Source organism: Porites lutea, chromosome 10 (genome assembly GCF_958299795.1).
Source record: "Porites lutea chromosome 10, jaPorLute2.1, whole genome shotgun sequence".
Classification (NCBI taxonomy): Eukaryota; Metazoa; Cnidaria; class Anthozoa; order Scleractinia; family Poritidae; genus Porites; species Porites lutea.
Genome location: NC_133210.1, coordinates 14309207 through 14331511, shown reverse-complemented (window position 1 = coordinate 14331511; position 22305 = coordinate 14309207). Strand labels below are relative to the sequence as shown.

The window sequence follows — 22305 nt, the reverse complement described above, 5'->3', positions numbered from 1 at the left end:
AGAACGAGGCCTCGAGGCTTCTGTTTCCGAGGAAACGTATTGAAGATCGAGTTTCTCGCTGCTGATTGGTCAATGCAAAATTTTTCAGCCAATCAAACATCGTGTGATTTAAACCCGCAAAAATCCAAATCGTTTTCAGTAGCAGTGCAAGGTTCGGTCAAAGCAAAGAAGAAAGGAAGATAAGAGAACTTCGAAGACTATCGAATCAAGAAAAACTTGTATTTGTGCGAAGAATTTTAATTTTTTTGGCTAAATATTTCTTTTTCACATTTCGAAATGGTTAAGACACGTTCTAGAGCAGCTGTACCGTCGGTATTTTACAAGAAATCCAAGGTTAGTTGAACTCAAATGCTTGGCCACGCTGTCAGTGACAATTCTGTATAATTCTTCCAAATTCTCGATTTACTTTCGACTTCTTTCTTTCAATTTAATTTGACGTCCTTACTTTTCTTTTCTTCTAAAACAGGCGGATGCTTCAGATGAAAACGGGGTTCCTTCACAGATAACTGTAAAGTCTATCGACCAAGGAAAACGGTCTGCCGAAGGTTCCCCCGAGAATGCTCCTTCAAGGAAGAGATCTGTGTTTGGAGACATCACAAATAATGTAAGGCATCAGCTTATTTCCTCATGTTTCTACTGTGCAAAAGAACAGTTCCCTTAGTTTATTTTCCTTGGAAATTTTAGGCAGCTCTGGTTTCACTCGGAGGGAAAGATACGAAAAAGAAACAGATGAAAAGTGGCGTCGTTCGAAAAGAATCACAGCGACAAAGCAAGGCAAAAGTCGAGAAGAAGGCAAACACGAAACAGCGAAGAAGCAAGGAATTAAAAGAATCTTCTGTTAAAAAACCGGTTATCACTACTGAAGACTCTCCATCTGGGGAAATTTTAAGCTCACAAGATTCCATCGAAGAATCAGCGTCTAGTTCTCAAGACTCGCTGCAATCTACAAGGTTGGTATCATAGCAGCAACAGAAATCTAAGAAGCTTTTCGAACGCTTGATTATTTATTTGAATCTTGCTATACGTAACATGAAAATGTTTTCATGTAAGCTTTAATGCAACAAATCGCTGGAAAAGCTTGCAAGGAATCCTTTGTTGCACGTATGAAAGAAAGTGCCTTCACACAATAATGTCGTTTCTGTTTTGGCTATTTGCAGTTCAGTGACCAGTCTTGATGTGACTATACCTCAAAGTGGCAGCGATTCTGCAATCTCAAACTTGGAAGAATCCTGCAGGTACATTGTTGACTTTATTTTCAGTTGGCAAGTTTAAACCTCTTTGTCAAAGCTAAGTAAGAAGTTTCATTAAACTTGTGAATGGGAGAGTCAGTAATTTTCAATTGCTTGCTGAAGGATAGATGAAAAGGAATTTTCTGCACTTAAACTTCCAATGTATAGTTGAGGGCCATATTTTTTCTGTGCATCTTAACACTTCCTTTAAAAGTATGGAATCCCTTACAGGGTTGTCATTAAGAGCCGGGGGCCGGGGATTTTCCCCGGCTACTAAGAGAGTGGCCCCTGGCTACTTTTATTGCAAAATAGAAGAAAAATAGAACCAAAAGAAATCCCTAGCAGTTTGGTTCCCCGCCTACTTGTTGTATTTACCCGGCAACTTGAAATCTTAGTGACAACCCTGCCCTTATTATATGTGCTAGTGGAGAGAAAGACATTTAGGAAATCTTCATAGTAGGTTCCACAACCAAAATTTTTCCCAATATACTAACTTAAGTCAAACTTTTTTACTAGTGTTGATTCAGATAAAAATTCCAAAGATGACACAAAAGAGGAAGAGACTGAACAGAAGGTAAAGAGAAATATCAGTCTGGAAAAATCTATATGGCATGTTATCTAGTGTTTTAAGGGCTGCATCGCAGACTAATTTAACCACCTCTGCAAAGCAGCACTTATAACCTAGCATGCAGAGCATGTGTTTTTTTTCTTTGAAGCATGACCCAAAGGTACATGGAGGAGCTCTGCAACTCTTGATCAGTTGAAAGTCCAAATCGATCACACAGCAAAAAAGGCCTGCTTTGTCTTGTTCTGGCACCCCAATGGACTCAAAAAAAGTCGTTTCGAATTTGCTTTCATCTAGATTGGCAAATCAACAATGGCATTTTTAACAGGCCAATCATGGTACATAGTCAAATCCTAGGGGCTTAATTAGAACAAAAATTTCAGTGCTGTTTCAAAGACAGACTTAGCCAGAGTTTATTTTAGTCTGTGGTGCAGGTTTTGGTGAGAGCACTCATGCCTCCCAGAGATAAAGTCAAAGTTTGAGTCCTAAAATCGATTGTGGCGTACATTGGTTGAGTTTGTTGTTTGTTCTGACCCTTTCCTTTCTTCTCAGAACCCCAAATTTTTAAGACTAACATGCATCCACTATGTAGATGCACTTCGATCCTCAAAGATGTACTACCTTTAAATTGTCACTCATTTATTCTGTGGTCCAAATCACTAGATAAAATCAGAAGAAAGAAACACAAATGATCAATCTGGATCAAGATTTATGATCCAAAACCGCGCAGACCATTGTACATTAAAAGAAGAGACTTGAGCAGTTCCTTTGATGCACCATGATCCGAGTGATTAAAAATCTTGACATCCAGATAGTCCGTACAATGCCTGGTGCCCATAGATGATGCAGCAGTAGCTTTCAAAATTGAAAATACACTGTACTAACAGAAGAATTTTATTTTCTCAAATCCTCAGTGTTTTAAATTCTTGATGATCCAAACCTAGACTGCGAGCAGTCTTTCTTTTTCTTCAGATGTAGTTGAGAGCAATGCACCAGTCACGCGCGTGGCCATTTGCGTGTCTCGCATTGTGCTCGACAGACTACAGAAAAAAGCGAGACTGCTCGTAGTCTAATCCAAGCCAAGCCTAACATCCCTCCACCAATCAAACACCATAATTTTACTCCTGGCTTAATTTTAGACCTGATAATTAAAACCAATTTGCTTTTCTCAAGGTGGTTTGAAACATCATGATTCCACCACATATGCTGCCCTAATATTCTAGAACAATCCATACATTTTCTTTTGGCCGCGGCTACTAGCGAGTCACATGATTATTACTTGCATTCAACAGGTACAGGAGACTCCTGCCAATGATGTGATTGACATTGATGCTGACAACACAGACCCTGTAACTGTTTCAGAATATGCACATGAAATCTTTGTCAATATGAAAAGGAGAGAGGTAATACTTTATTACGAACCACTGACAACATTGACTTTATCAGAGGTTTTAATAAACTATACTTGAAAGTATATATTATCATTAATAACGAACATCATCAGAGGGAAACTTGAGCTTTCAGTGTTTCCATCAGCAGATTAATAGATATTTTTTTGAAAGTAACTGTTCAGAGGGACTTAAGCCTCTTATCTCTGATCTGATATTTGAGCAAGTATGTGAGCCAATATAAGAAGGCAGGATTTGCAATACAATAACAGAAGAGTTTTACAAACTCATGGAAGGGATACCAGAAGAGACATTAGTGACCTTAAGATACGGGCATGGGTAGGTCATGTTTGATAATGATAGTTATATAAGAAGCAACCATTTTCTTTAGAATGATAATGGCATTACCATTCTACTCAGTAGCCTAGCCGTTTCCCCAGGGTAAGAGGCAATCTACCTGTATTCATGGCTACGCATACGGGTAATTTAGCTGTACCCTTACACGGAAACGGTGTATCTCAACGTCTCTTTTTGTTGAAGACATGCATATTAAATAAATTTATATCAGAATTTGCAATCCAATATTGAAGAATGTTTATGACAATTACCATTTACTTTTTAGGAACTTTTTCCACTAACAAACTACTTGGAGACGCAAAATGGCATCACCCCACAGATGCGCGGTATTTTGGTTGACTGGCTGGTGGAAGTCCAAGAGTGTTTTGAGTTGTATCATGAAACCCTCTATCTTGGGGTTAAACTCCTTGATCATTTCCTGGAGAAAAATTCTATTCAAAGAGATGAATTACAGCTTGTTGGTGCAACAACTTTGATCATCTCTTCCAAAATTGAGGTAATTAAGTTATAGTTACATTCGTTTGCCAACCTGAATTTCCCTGTCTTTTAATTCATACAGTCTGTGATAACAAATTTCCCATTGAAGAGAGTAAATCAGATGAAAGCATGACTAAACTTCAGAGAAAATCAATTATAAATTCTGGCCCTAAAAATTAAATTAGCTACAGTAGGTTTTTCCATAGTTTAGAGCACATTTCTTGGCAAAATGTACTAGCTGGTAGTACCAAGACTGAAGGGTATCTGAGTACAACTTAAGACGGAATCCATTAAAAAACTCAGTAATATTGATTTTTAGTGGACAAAAGCCTTGTACCAGAACAATTTCAAGCATGTTGCATTCTTTTTTACACTTTTTGAGGTCTATAAAATTAATGTAATCCGTTATGTGAAATAACTTCAAAGAAAAGGTTCTTATGAGAGCCCAAGAAAACAAACTGCAAAAGTGTTTCTCACAAAATGAAATCTTACGAATGATGATTTACCTGTGTGTTTTTTTTCGATTCCCTTGAAATTTGAAATTTATTTTCTCGGGCTTCCATAAGGAATTTTTTTTGGTGTTATTACTGATACCTACAGGTGTAATTACACCTATAGCCATTGAAAAGTGTAAAAAAGAATGCAATCTGGCCTAAAATAATCTGGTACAAGGTTTTTGTCCACTGAAAATTAAAATTACTCAATTTGCTGATGGATTCCATCTTAATTTTTTTATTTTCTCCGATGTTCTGATTGTTTTTAGGAGCGGCACCCTCCTTGCGTGGATGATTTTATTTACATCTGTGATGATGCATATCAACAACAACAGTTTATCGCCATGGAGAGCAGAATAATGCGAAGCTTAGGCTTTGATGTCAACATTCCCATCCCATACAGATTTCTTAGAAGATATGCGAAGGTGAGAGAATTTTGGACCATCCAAAAAATATCTGCGATGCATTTATCACAATGAAAAGAATAAGATCTATTAAATGAATTTGTATAAAAGTTTCTGTGTAGAAGAGAAAGAACTGTTTACCAAAGCTTATTTACTGTATTTATTCGATTAACCGCCCAGGGCGCTTATTAAATTTTTGGACCTTGAGAGTGGGCGCTTATTCGAGAGTGGGGGCTTATTAAATTTCCACCATTTTCAGCTAGTGAAGTATGTTTTTTTTGCAACCAAACAATAAATGCTAATAACAAAACATGAAGAAGTAACAAAGCAAGGTTTCTGTAAAATACTCTGAAGAAAACTCCATCCTCGGGAAGTCTCTCATTAGAATTTATTCACTCAAGTGGGTGGGGTGGGGGTGAGCGCTTATTTGAGTTTGATTGGGAGGAGAAGGGGGTGGGCGCTTAATCGAGGCTGGGCGCTTATTAACTTTTTCTGCCTTTAGGAGGGGCACTTATTCAAGGTGGGTGCTAATTTGAGGTTGGGCGGTTATTTGAATAAATACGGTATATTAAAACATTGAATTTTCCATTACCAGGCGGCATTTGGAAGCATTGAAACACTAACATTGGCTCGCTTCCTTCTGGAGTCATCCCTGCTTGACAGTCGCTTCATCACTTACAAAGCCTCACACATGGCCGCGTCATGCCTGTACCTTGCTCTGTTAATGAACAATAACTGCACTGAATGGACTCCTACACTAGTGCATTATACAGGGTACACAAAGGATGAGCTGCGAGAGTGCGTGCTGCAGTTAAATGCAATGAATGCCGCATCACCAAACAAGAACCTCATGACAGTGCGAAACAAGTACTCACATAAAGTGTTTCATGAAGTGGCAACGATCCCTGCCCTGGACACTCTGACCATTCAAATTTAGATTGCTTAGAATTTATTTTGTAAATATTTTGCTAAATAGTTTGAAATATTGCCTACCTCTTTGCCATTTCCCCCTTAGGGGCCAACCATTTGACTTTTGATGGGGATATGGGTGATTTGTGATGAATTTTTTTCCCAAACCTCTGGAGATAAAATTTTTCCCCAGAGATATAACAGTGTAATATATTTTTTTCAGCATAATACACCATGAGAGATACATTTTTTTCAGTGCAGGATTTTTTTCCCCAGCTTTTCCTTTTAAGATTTTTTTCCCCTCCAAATCAGTTAACAGCTTATTTTTTTTTTTCTGAAATCACCCATACCCCCTTCCCACGTACTCAAAAGTCAAATGGTTGGCCGCTTAGGATAGGTGAAAGTTTCAAATGTTTTGGTGGAAGGGGGTGCCACACCCTCAGGGGCTACATTAAGGAGACAAATTATATTTTTAAAATAATCAAAGATTGATACTTTGTAAATAGCATATGATTTAAACTGATATTTTATTTTAGTTAACAGGTAAAAAATACTTAGGAAGAAGAAATCAAAGTTTTATTGATTATAAAGTGTTAGAATTTCACCCTTTTCAGTCCATTTCAATAGTGTTTTTTTTCTTCAACTTTTCACTCCATATTATCCATTGTAAATATTATCTTTTCCGATTTTCTTGATACTTCTGCGCTTTTTAATTCGATTACTCTAAAATCGTTTTAATTTGCCATGTTACGTTAGTTATTAAATATTTTCTCTCCTTATTTCTTTCGCTTGTTTAAGCACCCCAATATGAATAATCTAAGTTTTTAAAAATAACGTGGTAGCTGTATTTAACTTTTACTTTTTGCTTCATTAATCATAAATTGCTGGGTATGAAAAACCTTGTAAATATCTTATTCAAGTAAAAAAATGTGTTTTAATCTACGGGCCGTTCTCTGAGAGTTCAAAATTCATAACGAAATCCTCCAAAAATTTTAGCACGTAAGATTTAGAAGGTACAGTATTGAGAGCCGCCATCTTTTCGCAGTGTGGCCTCTGCACATGTTGTTAGTGTGTTTTAAATGAAATTGAAATTCACAGAACGAAAAAACAACTTTAAAAATACCTATCGTTTCATAAGTGGTATCTCCATTTTATAGATGGACACGTTTTCCAGCTTCAACAACCACCTTCGTTTTCCAATCACTCCGAGGCTTTGCTCGAATGCCTCACAACCACGCCCTGGCCACGTGATTCGAACGACTGTCAGCAACGCACCGTCACGGGATATGAAAGCCCCAAAGATGCATGAAAATGTTATTTGGTACTAAAAATTAGCCTGTGTACAGACGCCTAGCTTGCGGACCGCAGACGAATTTCCGGTCGTAGAGCCAAAAAACCCGATGCTCTCGCAGGCTAACAGACGCCCCCCCTCACTATGCTGTTCTCCAGACGTAGTTAATCAATATCAATCGGTTTAATCCGCCGATTGATATCGGAAATCGATAGTAATCGATAAACAGCAATAATCTTGCCGACGATGCTCTTTGGCAAGCAGCATACATAAGACCGGCGTATTAAAGCTTATCACATTTTATTTTTGACTTCAGCAACTACTCAAGGCGCATAGCCTGCGCGCAGACACTTTAAACCTTGTTTATAGCTAGGACTATATCCACACTATATGCGATATACGTGGGCCGGCTGCACCGCAGGCTAAAGGCGCAGTCTTTATCACGTTATTTTTTTGTTGTTGTTGTTGTTTCCTTGGTTCCCTAGTGTGCTACACAGCCGTTTTTAGTGTCGTCACGCAACGCTCCTCTGTTGCGTGACGACACTAAAAACCGCTGTGTAGCAGACTATTGGTTCCCTCGTTTGTCTTTTAAAATAGATCTAGTTTACATGTCCATTTAATCCTACGCTATCGACTGCATCTTGCATTTCTCCAGGGTTTGCATGCTTTGTTTCTCCATATTTATAGTACTAAGGCGATTACTGTTGTGCTTCTGGATTATGTTTTATTTCTTGTTTATATCACGATTTATTCTTACGTTTTTTTAGTGCGACTCATTGAAACGCGCAAGCCTTACGCGCCCGTAGGGGCGTGTGAGGCGAGAGACAAAAAAACCGTCTCTCCCCAGGTCTCGCTCTCTGTTTTCAGCCTCGTTCCAGACCTTCTGTTTGACTGCTCGCGCGTACTTGAATACGACTGTTTTGCAGTCTAGGTTCAAAGTAAATGATCTTCATCAACATTTAACTCTTTTACTAATTGGAAGAAGTTCGTCTCAAATCCTTTTACCACATCCCTGGGGTTAGGAATGACCCGCTCATCCGAGAAGACCCCAATACGAATGCCCCCGCCATAGCTAAATATCGAAAGTCCCACTCCAATATTCGCTCTTTGGGGCACCCAAAAAAGACTTTGCACAATTTTCTGGCCCCCGAGGTACAGGGCCTGTTGAGGACCAGGCACATTGCTGAGGACGCAGGACACCTTTCGCGAAAAGAAGTCTATGAGAGACCTGGAGAAACAGTCTGGTAACAACATCATTAACCGGACAGTGACTGAAGTCACTAGCGGCTCAGCGGATGTTTTGATAATATCCATGCGTTGCTTGGTTTCTAGGAGCCTGTCCACAGCGTTCTTGGCAACGACTGGTAGTCGTAAAAACACGATCGCGAACTTGTTTTCCAGTTCTACCGACTTCGATGAGGTGCGGATATCTACGGGAATTGAAGCCCACATATCTTCGAGTGTCGCCGCAGTGTCATAGTTTTGTTTGCATTTCAGATAATCGTGTAAAGCTCCGGCCAGACACGAAACCATGACGTCATTGACGGTTGTTCCGGCGGTATTTTTAACTTTTTTCACTAACGACAGGTCAACATTCTTAGACCAAGCTACGACTTTCTTGCCGCACAGTTCATGTCCGTGAATGTTCGAGAAGTCGGCTTTTGAAAAGAACTTTAACAAAAGAATAAAAGGACCCACAATTATAGCCTTGCACCACATATAAAATCTCTGCCTTGAAGAGAACTTCTTCGGTTCCGGCGTTAATGGAGGCACATCGAATAGATTCTTTACAAAAACTCTTGTCAAAGCGACTCCATCTGCAACACTGTGATGAACACGCAGCACAAGTCCGAAACAATCTTCTTCTACAATCGGAACAATTATGAATTGCCATGGGGAAAGAGTATCTGGCAAAGAAGTCGAGCAAATTTCAGAAATTGCAACATCTAGCTCTTCCAAGGACTTTGGAAGAGCACCCTCCCAAGTAAATACGTGTTTTAACACATCAAATTTTTCATCTTCCATCCAAAAGAAACACCCTAAACGTTTATAAATTCGCTGTGTAAGTCTCGGGTAAATCCGTTCCGCATTTTCATCTTTTCTGTAGACCAGACGATCAAGAATTATTTGTCGGAGTTTCTCGATGTCGGGTGCTCCTTCTAAAACCATCAGTGCGTGAATTATGTGGCGATTTGTTGGACGATCTTGCTGCCATACTGCGTCATCTTCACACAAAGGAATGCAACTCCGAGAGTATGATGTGTAACGCTCGACGACGAATCTCGCCGACTTTAAGATGGCTACCACAATGAGCAATACCGGAATTAAAAGACAAAATACGAAAAACGTTACAGTACACCCAAGCAGGTAGATCAAAGCATGTGCTGTGAGAGGCATTGTAAACGTTTGAGGTTAAACAAGACTGCTGCTCTTGTTGGGTGATTTCCAGGCTAGCCCCTTCAGTCTAATATGGTGCCGGAAGACGGCGATTTTACTGACTTCTGCATTAATTTTAAACGGCAGTTAATGGCGATAAAGAAAGAAAAATTGGTGAAGCCAGAAGCTTATAATATCGCGTTTTCTCCTAGCCACAAAATAAATTGGCCGCGCGTGATAGGTTGTTGATCATGAGTAATGCAAAACAAAGTACATAATTCGGTAGGTGATATTAAATGGCTGAAAATTCATTGGTTCTGGTTAATGAGAGGTTATAAAAGGGCGCGTGAAGTTTTACTGCTTGCTCACGTGAAAGCAACGCTTTGGTAGGTCATCTGACTTATTTCTAGCACGGAAACGAAACACTCAAATGTTCCATAATTAAAAAAAATGGCCAGAATGTTTCAAGCATATTGGACTAGATTTTAATTCCTTCCTTTATTTTTGAATCGTTTGAAAATGTAAAAAAATTTAAATACATTTTATCAGCACCACCCGGTCATCGACATTTGTCATGATCACAAAGTATAAAGTCGAATTTATGTTGTGGTCCACTGACTTTTATCCTTTGTTCAAAAATTATTTTCCTTTGTTTCAAATATCATGCGTTACCAAGCCGAAGGATAAAATCGCAAACGAGCCTCGATATATAGCCTGTATCATATGTTATAGACTGACTTGATTTATTCTTGCTATTTATTTCTTTAAGCGACTTCGTTAACGTAACGCAAAACGGATAGCAGTACTTAACCTTGAAGAACATCCTCAAAAAATGTTTGAACTGTTTCTGATCACAGCGTAGAAAAAAAAAAGAAAAGAAAAAACGTGTTCTTGCAAATTTCGTGATAAATTTTCATTTATTTATGTCTGTACTTCCTTCAGTTGCTTTCTGCCCTTTTTTCCCGAAAATTGCATTTCTCAAGTCTTAGCCGATGAGATTTTTTTTTCACGAACTCATCATAAATAAGTAATTTCATGTTGTTTTGGTTGTTATTATTATTTCGGACAAAAATTAGTTTAGAAATTAATAAATTTGCTAGCACTAATATATTCCATAGAAAAAATCATTATAAACGACCACTTACAACGCTCGTTTTGACTATTTTATGCATTACACCTTATTTTTTATTGCAGGTTTTTTATTCTCGTTATTCCATTTAATTATTTACATGGGTGTACAAACACCAACTAGTTTTCGAGAAAGAAAATTTCGTTGGTTATTTTCTTTCTTTTTCGCATGTGTCTCCTGAGCGAAATTCCAGTAAAAGTAACGAAGCCTTTACGAAACCGAAATATACTTTTAAGATGGAGACAGAGACCGTAAACCAAAAAAATTAATGGTGAGTCATCATGGTGAAATTTAAATTTTGATTGTAGAAAGTTCATTAATGTCTGATGAGTATTTCTAATAGTGTTTTTCGCACGCTCTGGTTAGCTACTCAATCAGTGCATGATCCTGCACTATTCACTGATTCACCTCCAGTTCCTCCGAGCGAGCGACGGCAAACTTGCGTAAGTTGCGAGCAAAATGCCTTCCCGGTTTGCTGCCGTAGCAAACAAAGAAATTTCACAACTAATCAAGCAAGCTGTTCCCGAAATACACGAAGAAGGTGACGAGGTTCGGTTTGGAAGTTTTAACAGGTAAAGCTGTGTCTTTTTGACTTGAATTTATCGATAAAACCGATGAAAAAGTTTTTTGTTTACAAATGCAAATTAAGCCGAAGTCTTGCGTTACTTTATTTAGTTGACTTGGGAATAAGCTTAAAACTAAATTTAATAATCTTTTTTACAGAATGATTTTATATACAAAAAAAATTCACAACTCCTTTTGAAGAAATTTCCCGGCAAGAGCTAAACAAATGCCTTCAAGATTTTTAGAGGCCTCAGTAAACATCCACCACTACGGAGCCACCGACACTGAGGTGAATATACGAGGAAAAACAAGACGCGAACTTTGCGTATAAACGGCACATTTCGTCTGAAATAAGACGCGACTTAGCTAAGACGCGTCTTATTTTAGAACAGTCCTTAACACCTGTTCTTAGATAAGACGCGTCTTAGCTGAGACGAGAAAAACTTCGTATAAATGACCTTCGCGTCTTACATATGACGCAAACGCATAGTACGCATGCGTTAACGTTTGGCGGGAAAATTTTCGCTTGCCCCGCGGTGTACTGGCAGGCTGACTTTCATGCTGACTGGCACTGAAAAGTTGTTTACAAATTACAACGCGTTTTCGTTTTCTTGGCTTGCCATCTATTCTAAGATTTTTAAGCTTTATTCCAAGCAACAAATTCCGGCTCCGGCATATCTTTAAAGTCACCCTCAAACCACTCCCGTCGATCTTTTTCTTCCCGTTTTGCTCGGGCTCCTTCTGAACTTATCCAAGAGAGCATTTTTTTATTACATTTCTGCGGCAAATGAGGGTCTTTGTCATAAGAGAAGACTCCCCCATTCAAAATATTGTCTCTGCGGCAAATCGCAACAGGACGCCGTAACTTTGAAACGCGCACCATGTTGGATTGCCGTTGCTACGGGCAACATTCACATGCAAACAAGTCAAGAACAGAAGTAAGACGCGAACCATTTATACTAGCTGTATTCGTCTTAGATAAGACATGCTCGTATAAATGGTACAGTTCGAATCTTATGTAAGACCCGTCTTATTTTTCCTCATATAAATGGCCCTAATGTTGCAAAACAAGTTGCACGTTTTTGTTGCTCGTTTTTTTCGCCGACGATGTCGAAAGGAACTACGTCAATGCTGGATTCGATGGTGACTTTTAATATTTATTACAAATTGCAAGAGACATGCTGAACCAATAGGGAAAGTTTTAACGTTAAAAAAATTAATATATAAATATTGAAATAATTATTACTAACAGCTATTACCATTGTAACTTTTGATTGTTATAAAAATAAACAAATGCGGAAAATCTATTAAAATAAAAGTAAACAGAAGGGCAATCAAGAATGGAAAAAATTACAAAGATGCTTTGATTAATAAAAATTACAAAAGGCTATTTCCGAGTTGCCCCGGCCTCTATGTCAAGGCGAGGCTAAGAGCGAAGCCATTGATCTTAATATATTTTTTTATTCTCATGCAAATAAAACTCATTTTTTCACAAAAAAAAAAATGTTTGCACTTAGCCTTGTTTTAAAAAAGAGAGTTTTTGGAACTCGGAAATGGCCTATTATCTGAGCCACAGAGGAAACTAAACTCTGGTTAAGTCCGTCTGCAAAACTGCGCCGAAATACTTGTTTTGAGCCACCACCTGAGTACCAGGATTTGAGTACGCGCCATAATTGGCTCGTTAAGAATGCCATTGTCGATTTGCCAATCAGGTTGAAAGGAAATTCGAAACGTATTTCTGGTAATTCTTTGAGTCCTTTGGGGGCCCAGAACAGCGATATCTCAGCTGCTTCGCAGACGTTAGTAACCGAGGTTAAATTACGTCTGCAACGCAGGCTAATTATTGCCTGGCCGACATAGTGGCCGCCATTGCCTGGCCGACATAGTGGCCGCCATGCAATTGAAAAATCTTGCAGCCTGAAGTCTAATTGTTGGTCTCTACGTTATGTTAGTATTTTTCCTGCCTCCTTCCGTCGTGTACAATTTTATATCCAACTCTTATGATCTCTGCGCTGTCTTTTTGCAGTTTAATTAATATTCACAAAAGTAGTAAATAACAATAAAGATCTTAATAAATAAACCGTTAAATAATAAATAAATTAATATTATGCAGTATCAATTCATTCACAATCCGAATCATGTTGTCTCAGATTGCTATATTTTCTATCTGAGGACCATGGCTGCTTTTCCCCTGAACTGAACACTGTGTAAAATATAGCTCCCAGTAGATAAATTACTCCACTGATTATGAAAACTATCTTCCACTCTAAGTCCGTCTGTTGGAATAAAAAAATGAAGCAAAACATCTTATTTCTAATATTTGAATCAAAGTTTGGACCAAAGTTTGTCACACGATAGCCCTTAACCCCCTCCCCCCCCCCCCCCCCCCCACCCCGGTGACGGTGTGTGCAACGGAATAACTTAAGGAAAACAAACCGGCCAAACAAATTAAAAGATGCGTTATAACTAATGCCATAAAAAATTTTTGTCGTTACTTTGTGTGAAGGGTGGATATTGTTGATTTTCTGGAGATGAAATGCTTAGTTTGTGCTTAGCATTGACTAACAGGCTGGGGGGTCACTTTTGAGTGTCATAGAACAGTAATCGACCATTTTAGAGTCATGAGCTTAGTACCCACTTCTCTGAGTGAATTTGAGGCAGAGATTGACGTTGATTTGATACCAACCTCTTTCCTATTCTTATGAAAATCATGCTACCAAAAAATTGATTTACATAATAAAGGAGGAATTAGGGTTGTACCAAAACAAGGTCAACTTCAACATCGTTTGCACCCGTAACTGTAAAATAACCAGTTTTAGAAATAAACCTTACGTGATGTCTGACTATGAATCCCGTCAGGGTTGGTGTTATAATTCCTGCCAATGTTGCACCAACATCGGTTACTCCAAGGAGTATACTGGCAAAGGGTGGTGCGATGTCGAGATGATTAACAGCGAATCCACTCAGGCACAATCCGTTAAGCCCCACCCCTAGAGTGATTGAAGCCACAACGACGCTAGGATTGTTTGTAGAACTTGCTACAAGGAGACAGACAGCTGGCGAAAGAAAACCTAACAAAAAAGGACAGACTATGATAAGATTATGATTTAACACAAAATGACTGGTCCTAAGGGAAACCTGATTGGGAAACAGTTAATTTTGTATCCCGAGAATCCCAATTTTTCCCGAGGTGGTGATTTGTTATACAGCTGGAAATTCATTAAACCTCTCTGCAACGGCGGGTAACAGTGCACTGTTACCAGTTTATTTGACGTTATGGATTTTGCAGGGTTGCCCGCTTAGAGATTTTGGCGGGAAAAAGTTTCATTGTGAGATGTCAAGTGACGTTGAAGTAACCAATGAGAGCGCTCGCTGTTGCGCTATAAGAATGCCAATTATCAGCACTGAAGCACACGTACCAACTCCGCGGTATGGCCAGTACCTTACGCATGCGCACAACCATTAGTGTACTTGTCAAATGTATCATTACAATTTTATTCATATTTAAAGTTAAAAGAGCGGAACGGTTATGAAAATTGTCAGACAGGGCTTTGATAGACCGTGCTCGCAAAAGTAGCACTGAATATGCTACTAGCAGTGCTGGTATATTTGTAAAATTATGCCAATAATTACGCTAGTTTTTGTAAGTTATGCTTTTACTATTTATTTTAAAACACCTCAACCTCCACAGAATAAATGACAAACATATTTACCGTATTACATCTGGAAACTTTACGAGTGCATAATTCTTTGTTTGAAAAACAGGAAACGGTTTTAAAAAGGTTGATAATGCAACTTGCAACGCTATCGCAAATACTGATTGTTTGTTGTTCTTCTTTAAAAGATTAATTTTGTTCCACTTTTTATGTTATCATGCTGGCAAGTCAGGAGACCGATATTCTAGTCCGATTTCTTTTCCGATATTGTAATCCGACTTTTTGTCCGATTTTATGTCCGATGTTTTTTCCTGATTTCTTGTCCCATTATATGTCCAATTTCTTCTTCGATTTCTTGTCCGATTATTTGTTGGATTTTTATGTCCGATTTCTTGTCCGCTTTTTTGTCCAATTTTTTTCCAATTTTTCTGTCCGATTTTTGCCCGAATTTTTTTCCGATTTTTTCGTCCTACTTTTTCTGCCGATTTTTTGTCCGGCCTTTTTGTCCGACGTTTTTTCCGCCTTTTTTCCCTAAATTTTGTCCGACTTTTTCGTCCGACCTTTTTGTCCGTCTTTTTTTTTGTGCGACTTTTTTGTCCGATTTGTTTTGTCCGACTTTTTTGTCCGACGTTTTTTCCGCCTTTTTTCCCTAAATTTTGTCCGACTTTTTCGTCCGACCTTTTTGTCCGTCTTTATATTGGGCGACTTTTTTGTCCGATTTGTTTTGTCCGACTTTTTTGTCAGACGTTTTTGTCCAATTTTTTGTCCGCCTATTTTTTCCGACTTTTTTGTCAGACTTTTTGTCCGACTTTTTTGTCCTTTCTGTTAGTCTGACCTTTTTGGCCGGCTTTTTTGCCCGGCTTTTTTGTCCGACTTTTTTGTTCGATTGTTTTGTCCGACTCTTTTTGACCGACTTTTTTTGTTTGACCTTTTTGTCCGATTTTGTGTTGATTTCTTGTCCGATTTTTTGTCTGATTTTTTTGTGCGAGTTGATGCCCGATTTCGAGTCTGATTTTATGCCCGATTTTATATCCTTTTTTATGTCTGATGTCCGATTTTGACGTTTGATCTCCGATAGTCAAGTCAAATTGTTAATTTGATTTTTATGTCCGATTTGGTGTAGATTTCCGATTTCAATGATGGGAGTGATTGCAGAATACCCGGCCCTCTAAATCTCTTACTTGACAAACTGCCCCTGTAATCCCGCAGTCGTGTTGTATTATAACGATTACTTCAATCTAAGTAATTATAAGTAGGCATGCTCCTGCAGTCCCGCGCTCCCGCAGCTGCTGAAAAGTGAATACACAATGTATAAGTGGGTATACAACTAGTGCTTCCCCGGTCCACGACTGCGGGATTGCGCGAGCAGTTTTTCAGGTTAGAGAGTTAGTCGGCCGGGTATTCTGCAATTTTATAACTATGCTTTATTGTTATATAAGCTGGAAATTTTCGCGTCCTCATTCGTTACTTCGAGGTCACATGATATCAAACAATCAAACTGATTCCCGCCAAAATCTCTGAGCGGGCAACATTGCAAAATCTATGACGTCAGAGGATAACGGTGCACTATTACCCTCGAATGTTGACGACCGCTTTTACAGCGAGGTTTAATGAATTTTCAGCTTCAAAATTTCCAGCTGTATAACAAATCACTTTAAGACTGGTCCCTCAGGAAACAGTTAATTTTGTTTCCAGAGAATCTCAATGTTCCCCGAGGCTAAACATTGAGATTCGAGGGAAACAAAATTAACTGTTTCCTGAGGGACCAGTCATTAAGTGTTTAGTATATATCATTGGTGAATAAGGAAAAGACGACAGGATTACCTATTGTGTTGAACATTTTCCTCACTGTTCCTGTACTGAGATAATGTTTGCGTAAATAATCCGCCAGCTGTGCTCCGATTATTATTACAAAGAACGTAACGACGTAAGGTATAGACGATGCGAGCGACGTCTGAAGAGAGAAATACAGTTATAAAGATAACTAACCAATCGGTTCAATCACGTAACCCCAACGGTTTTATAGGAAAATCCGATCCTGAATTTACCTTTCACCAAAGTTTCTTAAACAAGGTCCAGATTAGCCTCCCACGAATACGTTCTTAAGGTTTCGTCACGAGGACGAGCCAAAAGAACGTCTTCGTCGTGGGAGGCAACGTCAGCGAAAGTGACGTAACCAAAAGTGGCACCGCTTATGGGTTGGACTATCCCTCTTGTCTTGACCATTCCCGAATTTCGCTCCCGTTAAAAACAAACAAACAAATTAACCCCAGATCCCAAAATTTCTAAAGGGATACTCAAAGCAACATACCTCCTTAAGATCTAAATTTAACCGTTGCGTGTAAAACAGGGGTAGCTCTGATAACATGGTATATAGTCCCCATCCTTGTGTGAAATGAGCCTCCACTATGGCCCACAAAGGAAGTGAGCGGAAGATTGCTTTCCATGGAATAGAAGTATGCTGAGGATGTTCATAAACAAAGGTTAAACATGTAACAGTCAACAAGAAAACAGTTCCTCTAAAGTTGTGTAACTGGGTAATTACGTCCCCAAAGCTTTTTATTTTAGAAAATGAGAGAGACCTGGGGACTAGGTTGCATGATAGGTTTTGAGGAACCACTAAAATGCTTCTGTGTACGTCTAACTTACTCAACAAAAGGTCATTGGTGACCAGCAAGAATTCTTTAAAATATATTCATCCTTTTTCGTAGTACCTTGTTTCCTATGAATCCGAATTTATTTGCAGTTATTTCAATCAACCCTTGCATAAAAATTCTTGAGAAAATGACACACTGTGGATGCAAACGGTTTCAGTAATGCACTAGCTTAAACAATTTTACGCATGCAAGAAATGCTTCTGATACCGTGGCGAAAGTAACCGTTACGAGACGCTGAAACTATATTGATTCGGGAGGGGTGGTAATCTGCATGTGAAACGCTCATCAGTTTTATCCAAGATCGTAGTATTATTAAATTTTGGAGTATTGTAATCACCATATTTAAAAAGTCTAGGTCTTAAAACTGTCGATGTTTCTTCTCTAAGTCAATCATACCTTATCTTGTATGTCCGCTGCTAAGCTCAGTTCAATATATTCTACTTCTTCTGAAGTAATCCAGCTTTGCTGGGAAGGTGAATTTCTTACCACTGCAAGCCAAATCAGGGACCATATAACACCACTGGTGCCTGATACAAGATAAAGGAAAAGGGCCGTCAGGAGCCCGTAGAGCTTACCCTAAATTGACCCTGAACCCTCTTTCTCAACCTTGTTCCCAGGGCTTTTTCCTTGGAAAAAAGCCCTGGGAACGAGGTTGCCCTCCGTCTGCATGGGTTTTTCAATACACACGAGTCCAGAGTCCATCCGATTTAATCGGAGCTTTGGCGTTTGCCCGTTTTTACTTTTGGTAGAACCGAAAATGTTTCGCATTGTTATTTTACAGAACGAGGATTATTCATGGGATGTTTGCAACAATATCGATGCAAAACAGCAACATCAGTAAAATGGTTGTGGGGCGCCCTCAAAATGGCTGTAGGTCATTTAAGTTATGTAATCTATATACGTACCAAACACATAAAATATTGACGGCCAGCCATAATGAAATGCAAGATATCCTGAACAAAACATGGAGACGATTGTTCCTAATTTAGCTCCTACATAAACAAAATATACAGGGAATTGTTGGTCATTAATACAAAACTTTGAAAGCGTACTTGATAGCTTTGCGCACGCAAAATGTCTTTTTTTTCCCGACTTACCTCAAAGTTAAGTACAGCCTTCTTTCTCTAGGACAGATACTTCAGGTTGTGTTACTAAGTGGAGATGTGTCCCAATTGTTATTAGGGAGTTTCAGAAAATGACCGAATTAAAGAGCAGCAGAGAATAGCTGTTTGTGTCCGATTAAGGGAGGACTTCTCGCCCCATGTAAAGGAATCCGGACTTCGGAATCAGGGAAAATTTTGCTTGTGGAATCCGCAATCCTAGGCTTTGGTATCCGGAATACAGCTCAAGGAATCCGAATTCCGACTGACGATTGGAATCCAGAATCCAAGTTCTGCTGACAACGAATGGAATGCAGTACCTGGAATCTGGAACCCACGGCGTTGAATCCAGAATCCAATAATGTCTTGGGTTCTTTCATGGGGCGAGACTTATAGAGGTGCTCGTGAGAGGCGGAGATTTGACTTTATTGTTAAAGCTCTGTTAATGTGCATCAAAAGAGTTCTATTACTGTTTGTGATATTTCAATAAGTGCAGGCATTGTTTTTCGTTATAAGATGCGTCTTTTTTTCCCAATTCTTATTTTTATACCTTCAACGTTCGTAAAGAAAACTGGCAAACAACAAATCTTCTCAATTTTGTAAGAAAAAATTACCTGCAAAATTGAAAACCCCGAGCTTACTTCTCTCTAAGGGAGGTGCCCATAGACTCCAGAAGGCGTGACCGGCTGGAAATGCAGAGCCCTGAAAGGGAACATTAAATAGAGCAAATGCTTTCAATTTCGATAAAAACTAGAATTTATTTTTGTCTCGTGGAACTTGGTCTTAAATGGTTTAAAACAATTCATATTATGGTCAAATAACCTATGAAGTGACACGTAAAAGTAAATTCAACCCTGCGAATCTGAGGGAAAGCGCCAAATACGTTCATTGCCAGGCGCCCGAAATCAGCAAGTATCAATACGAATCGTGATTCAACCTCCATAAGCCATCCTTGCGCGATGCGAATGTCAACAAATTTTTAAACCTCTCTACGCTCGGGCCTTTGGAACTGGCTTCGAGAGGAAACATTAGACATTCGACTTTAAGACAAGCTCCTGTCTGCTGCCAGTATACCTGCAATATATCATCTTATCTAAAACTGAGAAACAGCCAAGGAAGGTGTAAATCACGGGGTGAAAAATACAGTTAACTCGCTTTATACCGGACACTGTAGAGATATTGAGTTATTGTCCTCGTTATCGAGAGTCCTAAAAGAGGGGACTCATTTCAGTCAAAAGTCTGTAATACATTTTTGGCCCAGGATTTAGATCCTGTCTGTATTTTTGGAGTGTCCGCAAGGATAAAGTTGGCTGTATAATTAATCTTGAATAATAAAACCCAAGTATCCTACAACCGTAATAAATGGTAAACGGCTCAGTGCGGTGTACTTTTGAGTTAAAGTTGCACGCGGGAGGTTGCTAAGCACGAAAGAAGCGTAAGAGTAGCACGAGGCGATGACGTTAACGCTTTCGTTAACAGTGTTTGTAAACTTTCTCTCAATATCAAGACAAAAATCTCTGCAAACCTAGAGGTTAAAAAAATATATAGTCGCGTAGAAAGTGACGCGTACAGCTTTGAGCGCGGGCTAGCAATCGTCACCTTTCACCCATGGACAAAATAGTTAATGGGTAATTGACCAATCAGACCAATCACGTTATAATTAAATATAACAAATACAAAGAACTCTCTTTTTACCTCAGCCAGCCCTACAGCTACCCTCAGCGCAATCAAAAGTCCAACATGAATCCGGGTAGCTAGAGGAGTAAAAAGGGTCAAGGCGCCTGTGCCACCCACAGACAACCCAATAACCGTGGCGCCTCCAAATTTTCGCGCCAAATATCCTCCTGGTATGTGCATTACTATGTAGCCAAAATAGAAAGAGCTCAGCACGATTCCTAGAGGAATAAAGAAAAGTAAAATCCCATGTACATATTAAAACAATTTTCACAGATCAAACCGACCTTTTCCTGAGGGCTATCAGAACGACAGAGAGGAGTTAAGAGGGATACACAAGTTACGACGATCTCACCTTGCAGCTTGGTGCTCCATGAAAACTCCGCGGTTTTCTAGTGATAAGTAAAAGAAGACAAAGCAAAATTTTTTGGTTAGGTAGAAAGGGTTTTCACTGAGCTAAGCCGATTGATTGTTTAAAAGGTTACACCCTCACGAATCATTCTTCCAAGACCAGAAACAAATTTTATCAGGAACTCCATACGCTTTAGAGGAGCAATCGCATGGAACAGCTTAATGAACAAGGAAACAAGGGCTAAAACCTTGAAAGAATTTAAACGCTGTCTTGTAAATTTTGGTACTGATAAAATGAATTTCAAACCTAACTTAGCTACAACTAAAAACAGAGATAACGGTTACGAATACTTTTAACAGTTTTAATTTTCAATTGTACATTTTCACAACCTATTTTAGCGACAACTAAAAACCAATGAGCCTCTTTCAAATTTTTTGAATCCTTGGAATTATAAGATAGCACTCTCGTTCCCCTGACTACCCACCGCACTACTTCTTTAGGACCCCGCACATTTATGAAGGTGTCCTAAGGAGAGATATTTTACGAGTATTTTCTGAAAATATGCTATGCTATATGCTCGAGGCCAGGAGCGATTTACAAAGGGTGCTTCACGCGTTTTGATCAGATTACTACACATTTCCTAATAAATATATGGCATTTGCAGCTTATTTACTGGAAAATTAATGCAATTTGGTGTTTTCCTGGAGTGGGGTATTTGCACACTTTTTTAAGCCTCACCGTGGGGTTTTTGTACGAACCGCCCGGCCCCAACGTAAGGCATTTTCAGCTTTTCAAAAACAAAAATGACACTGAAATGCCCTACAAATTCCGCCAGGGAGGGGCGGGCACGCTTAGAATTGACTTAGCCATAAATCCCCGTGCAAATGGACGCAACACTGTTGGCCAACAACTCCCAACATTGTTGGGAATTGTTGCATCAGTTTGCACGTAGCTAAAAGCATGACCGGTTTCAAACTTTGCGCAAGAACATGGGAGTTGGGAGTTGTTGCCCAAAGATCTGGCGTCCGTTTACAAGGGGCTTAAGGAACGCAAGAAAACGCGAAATTGCAATTGAGCACTATGGTATGCGTTTCCGAGCGCCTCATTTTGTGACTCTGACGCCGGCTCGCGCTGTCAAAATGTACATGACCCATTTTCGTTTCACTTGCGTTTCCTTAGACGGACTAACAGCCACTGAGGAAATAGATAGACTGCTTGTAATATCTCTTCGGCACGGCAGGATAGTTTGTCTTTAGTTCCCGGGTTTTCTCAACTTAAGGACATTTTTCCAAAAAAAAAGAAAACAGATTTACCTGTATTTCCCTGTTTTCTCTGAAGACTGTGTGATTGCCAACCATGACCGCTAGAGCCATACTAAGGTTGACTCGTAGAGCGTAGAGATTTGCGTATCCAAACATTAAAAACACACCAACCAAGTAACGCGCTGGAATAAAACACTTTGCTTTACATGGACAAGGGTTCCACAATATTGCTGCTTTTCTGAGACTTTCCGGTTGACTGTTCTCGGGTCCATATTTCTGGGGTTCCTTTAGATCAGCTGGTTTGGTCTCCATCAATCTTTTGTTTCAATATGAAAAGAAATACTCAGTGTGTTATAGTTTCCCTTGAATATTTCTTTCTCTATAGGAATTGGCCATGAAATCGATTGTAGAAGAACGTTAG

The 22305-nt window shown here is 39.2% G+C and overlaps 3 protein-coding genes across 3 annotated transcripts; 1 reads left to right on the top strand and 2 right to left on the bottom strand.

Moving 5' to 3' along the window:
- The first annotated feature begins 145 nt into the window (after positions 1-145).
- Positions 146-5964, top strand: LOC140950490 (G2/mitotic-specific cyclin-B3-like). The gene is made up of 8 exons (XM_073399726.1): positions 146-333; positions 467-604; positions 685-950; positions 1746-1803; positions 3087-3197; positions 3805-4035; positions 4780-4935; positions 5510-5964. The coding sequence occupies exons 1-8, from the start codon at positions 277-279 to the stop codon at positions 5849-5851; spliced, it is 1359 nt and encodes a 452-aa protein (XP_073255827.1). The 5' UTR covers positions 146-276; the 3' UTR covers positions 5852-5964.
- Positions 5965-7706: 1742 nt separating this feature from the next.
- Positions 7707-9736, bottom strand: LOC140950499 (putative diacyglycerol O-acyltransferase MT0231). The gene has a single exon (XM_073399736.1). The coding sequence runs from the start codon at positions 9509-9511 to the stop codon at positions 8048-8050; it is 1464 nt and encodes a 487-aa protein (XP_073255837.1). The 5' UTR covers positions 9512-9736; the 3' UTR covers positions 7707-8047.
- Positions 9737-13303: 3567 nt separating this feature from the next.
- On the bottom strand, positions 13304-22196 carry LOC140949560 (sialin-like). Its single transcript, XM_073398718.1, has 10 exons — positions 21936-22196; positions 20626-20662; positions 20292-20491; positions 19211-19298; positions 18402-18488; positions 17893-18023; positions 17151-17300; positions 16664-16793; positions 14016-14254; positions 13304-13459 (listed from the first exon to the last, which is right to left on the bottom strand). The coding sequence occupies exons 1-10, from the start codon at positions 22194-22196 to the stop codon at positions 13304-13306; spliced, it is 1479 nt and encodes a 492-aa protein (XP_073254819.1).
- Between the last annotated feature and the right edge of the window lie 109 nt (positions 22197-22305).

Coding starts and splice junctions, on each gene's coding strand:
- LOC140950490 (XM_073399726.1), top strand. CDS start 277: ATGGTTAAGACACGTTCTAGAGCAGCTGTACCGTCGGTATTTTACAAG. Junction 4,036..4,779: donor TCATCTCTTCCAAAATTGAG/GTAATTAAGTTA, acceptor GATTGTTTTTAG/GAGCGGCACCCTCCTTGCGT. Junction 4,936..5,509: donor TTCTTAGAAGATATGCGAAG/GTGAGAGAATTT, acceptor TTCCATTACCAG/GCGGCATTTGGAAGCATTGA.
- LOC140950499 (XM_073399736.1), bottom strand. CDS start 9,511: ATGCCTCTCACAGCACATGCTTTGATCTACCTGCTTGGGTGTACTGTA.
- LOC140949560 (XM_073398718.1), bottom strand. CDS start 22,196: ATGGAGACCAAACCAGCTGATCTAAAGGAACCCCAGAAATATGGACCC. Junction 20,492..20,625: donor ATGGAGCACCAAGCTGCAAG/GTGAGATCGTCG, acceptor TTATTCCTCTAG/GAATCGTGCTGAGCTCTTTC. Junction 14,255..16,663: donor GAAAATGTTCAACACAATAG/GTAATCCTGTCG, acceptor CTTTTTTGTTAG/GTTTTCTTTCGCCAGCTGTC.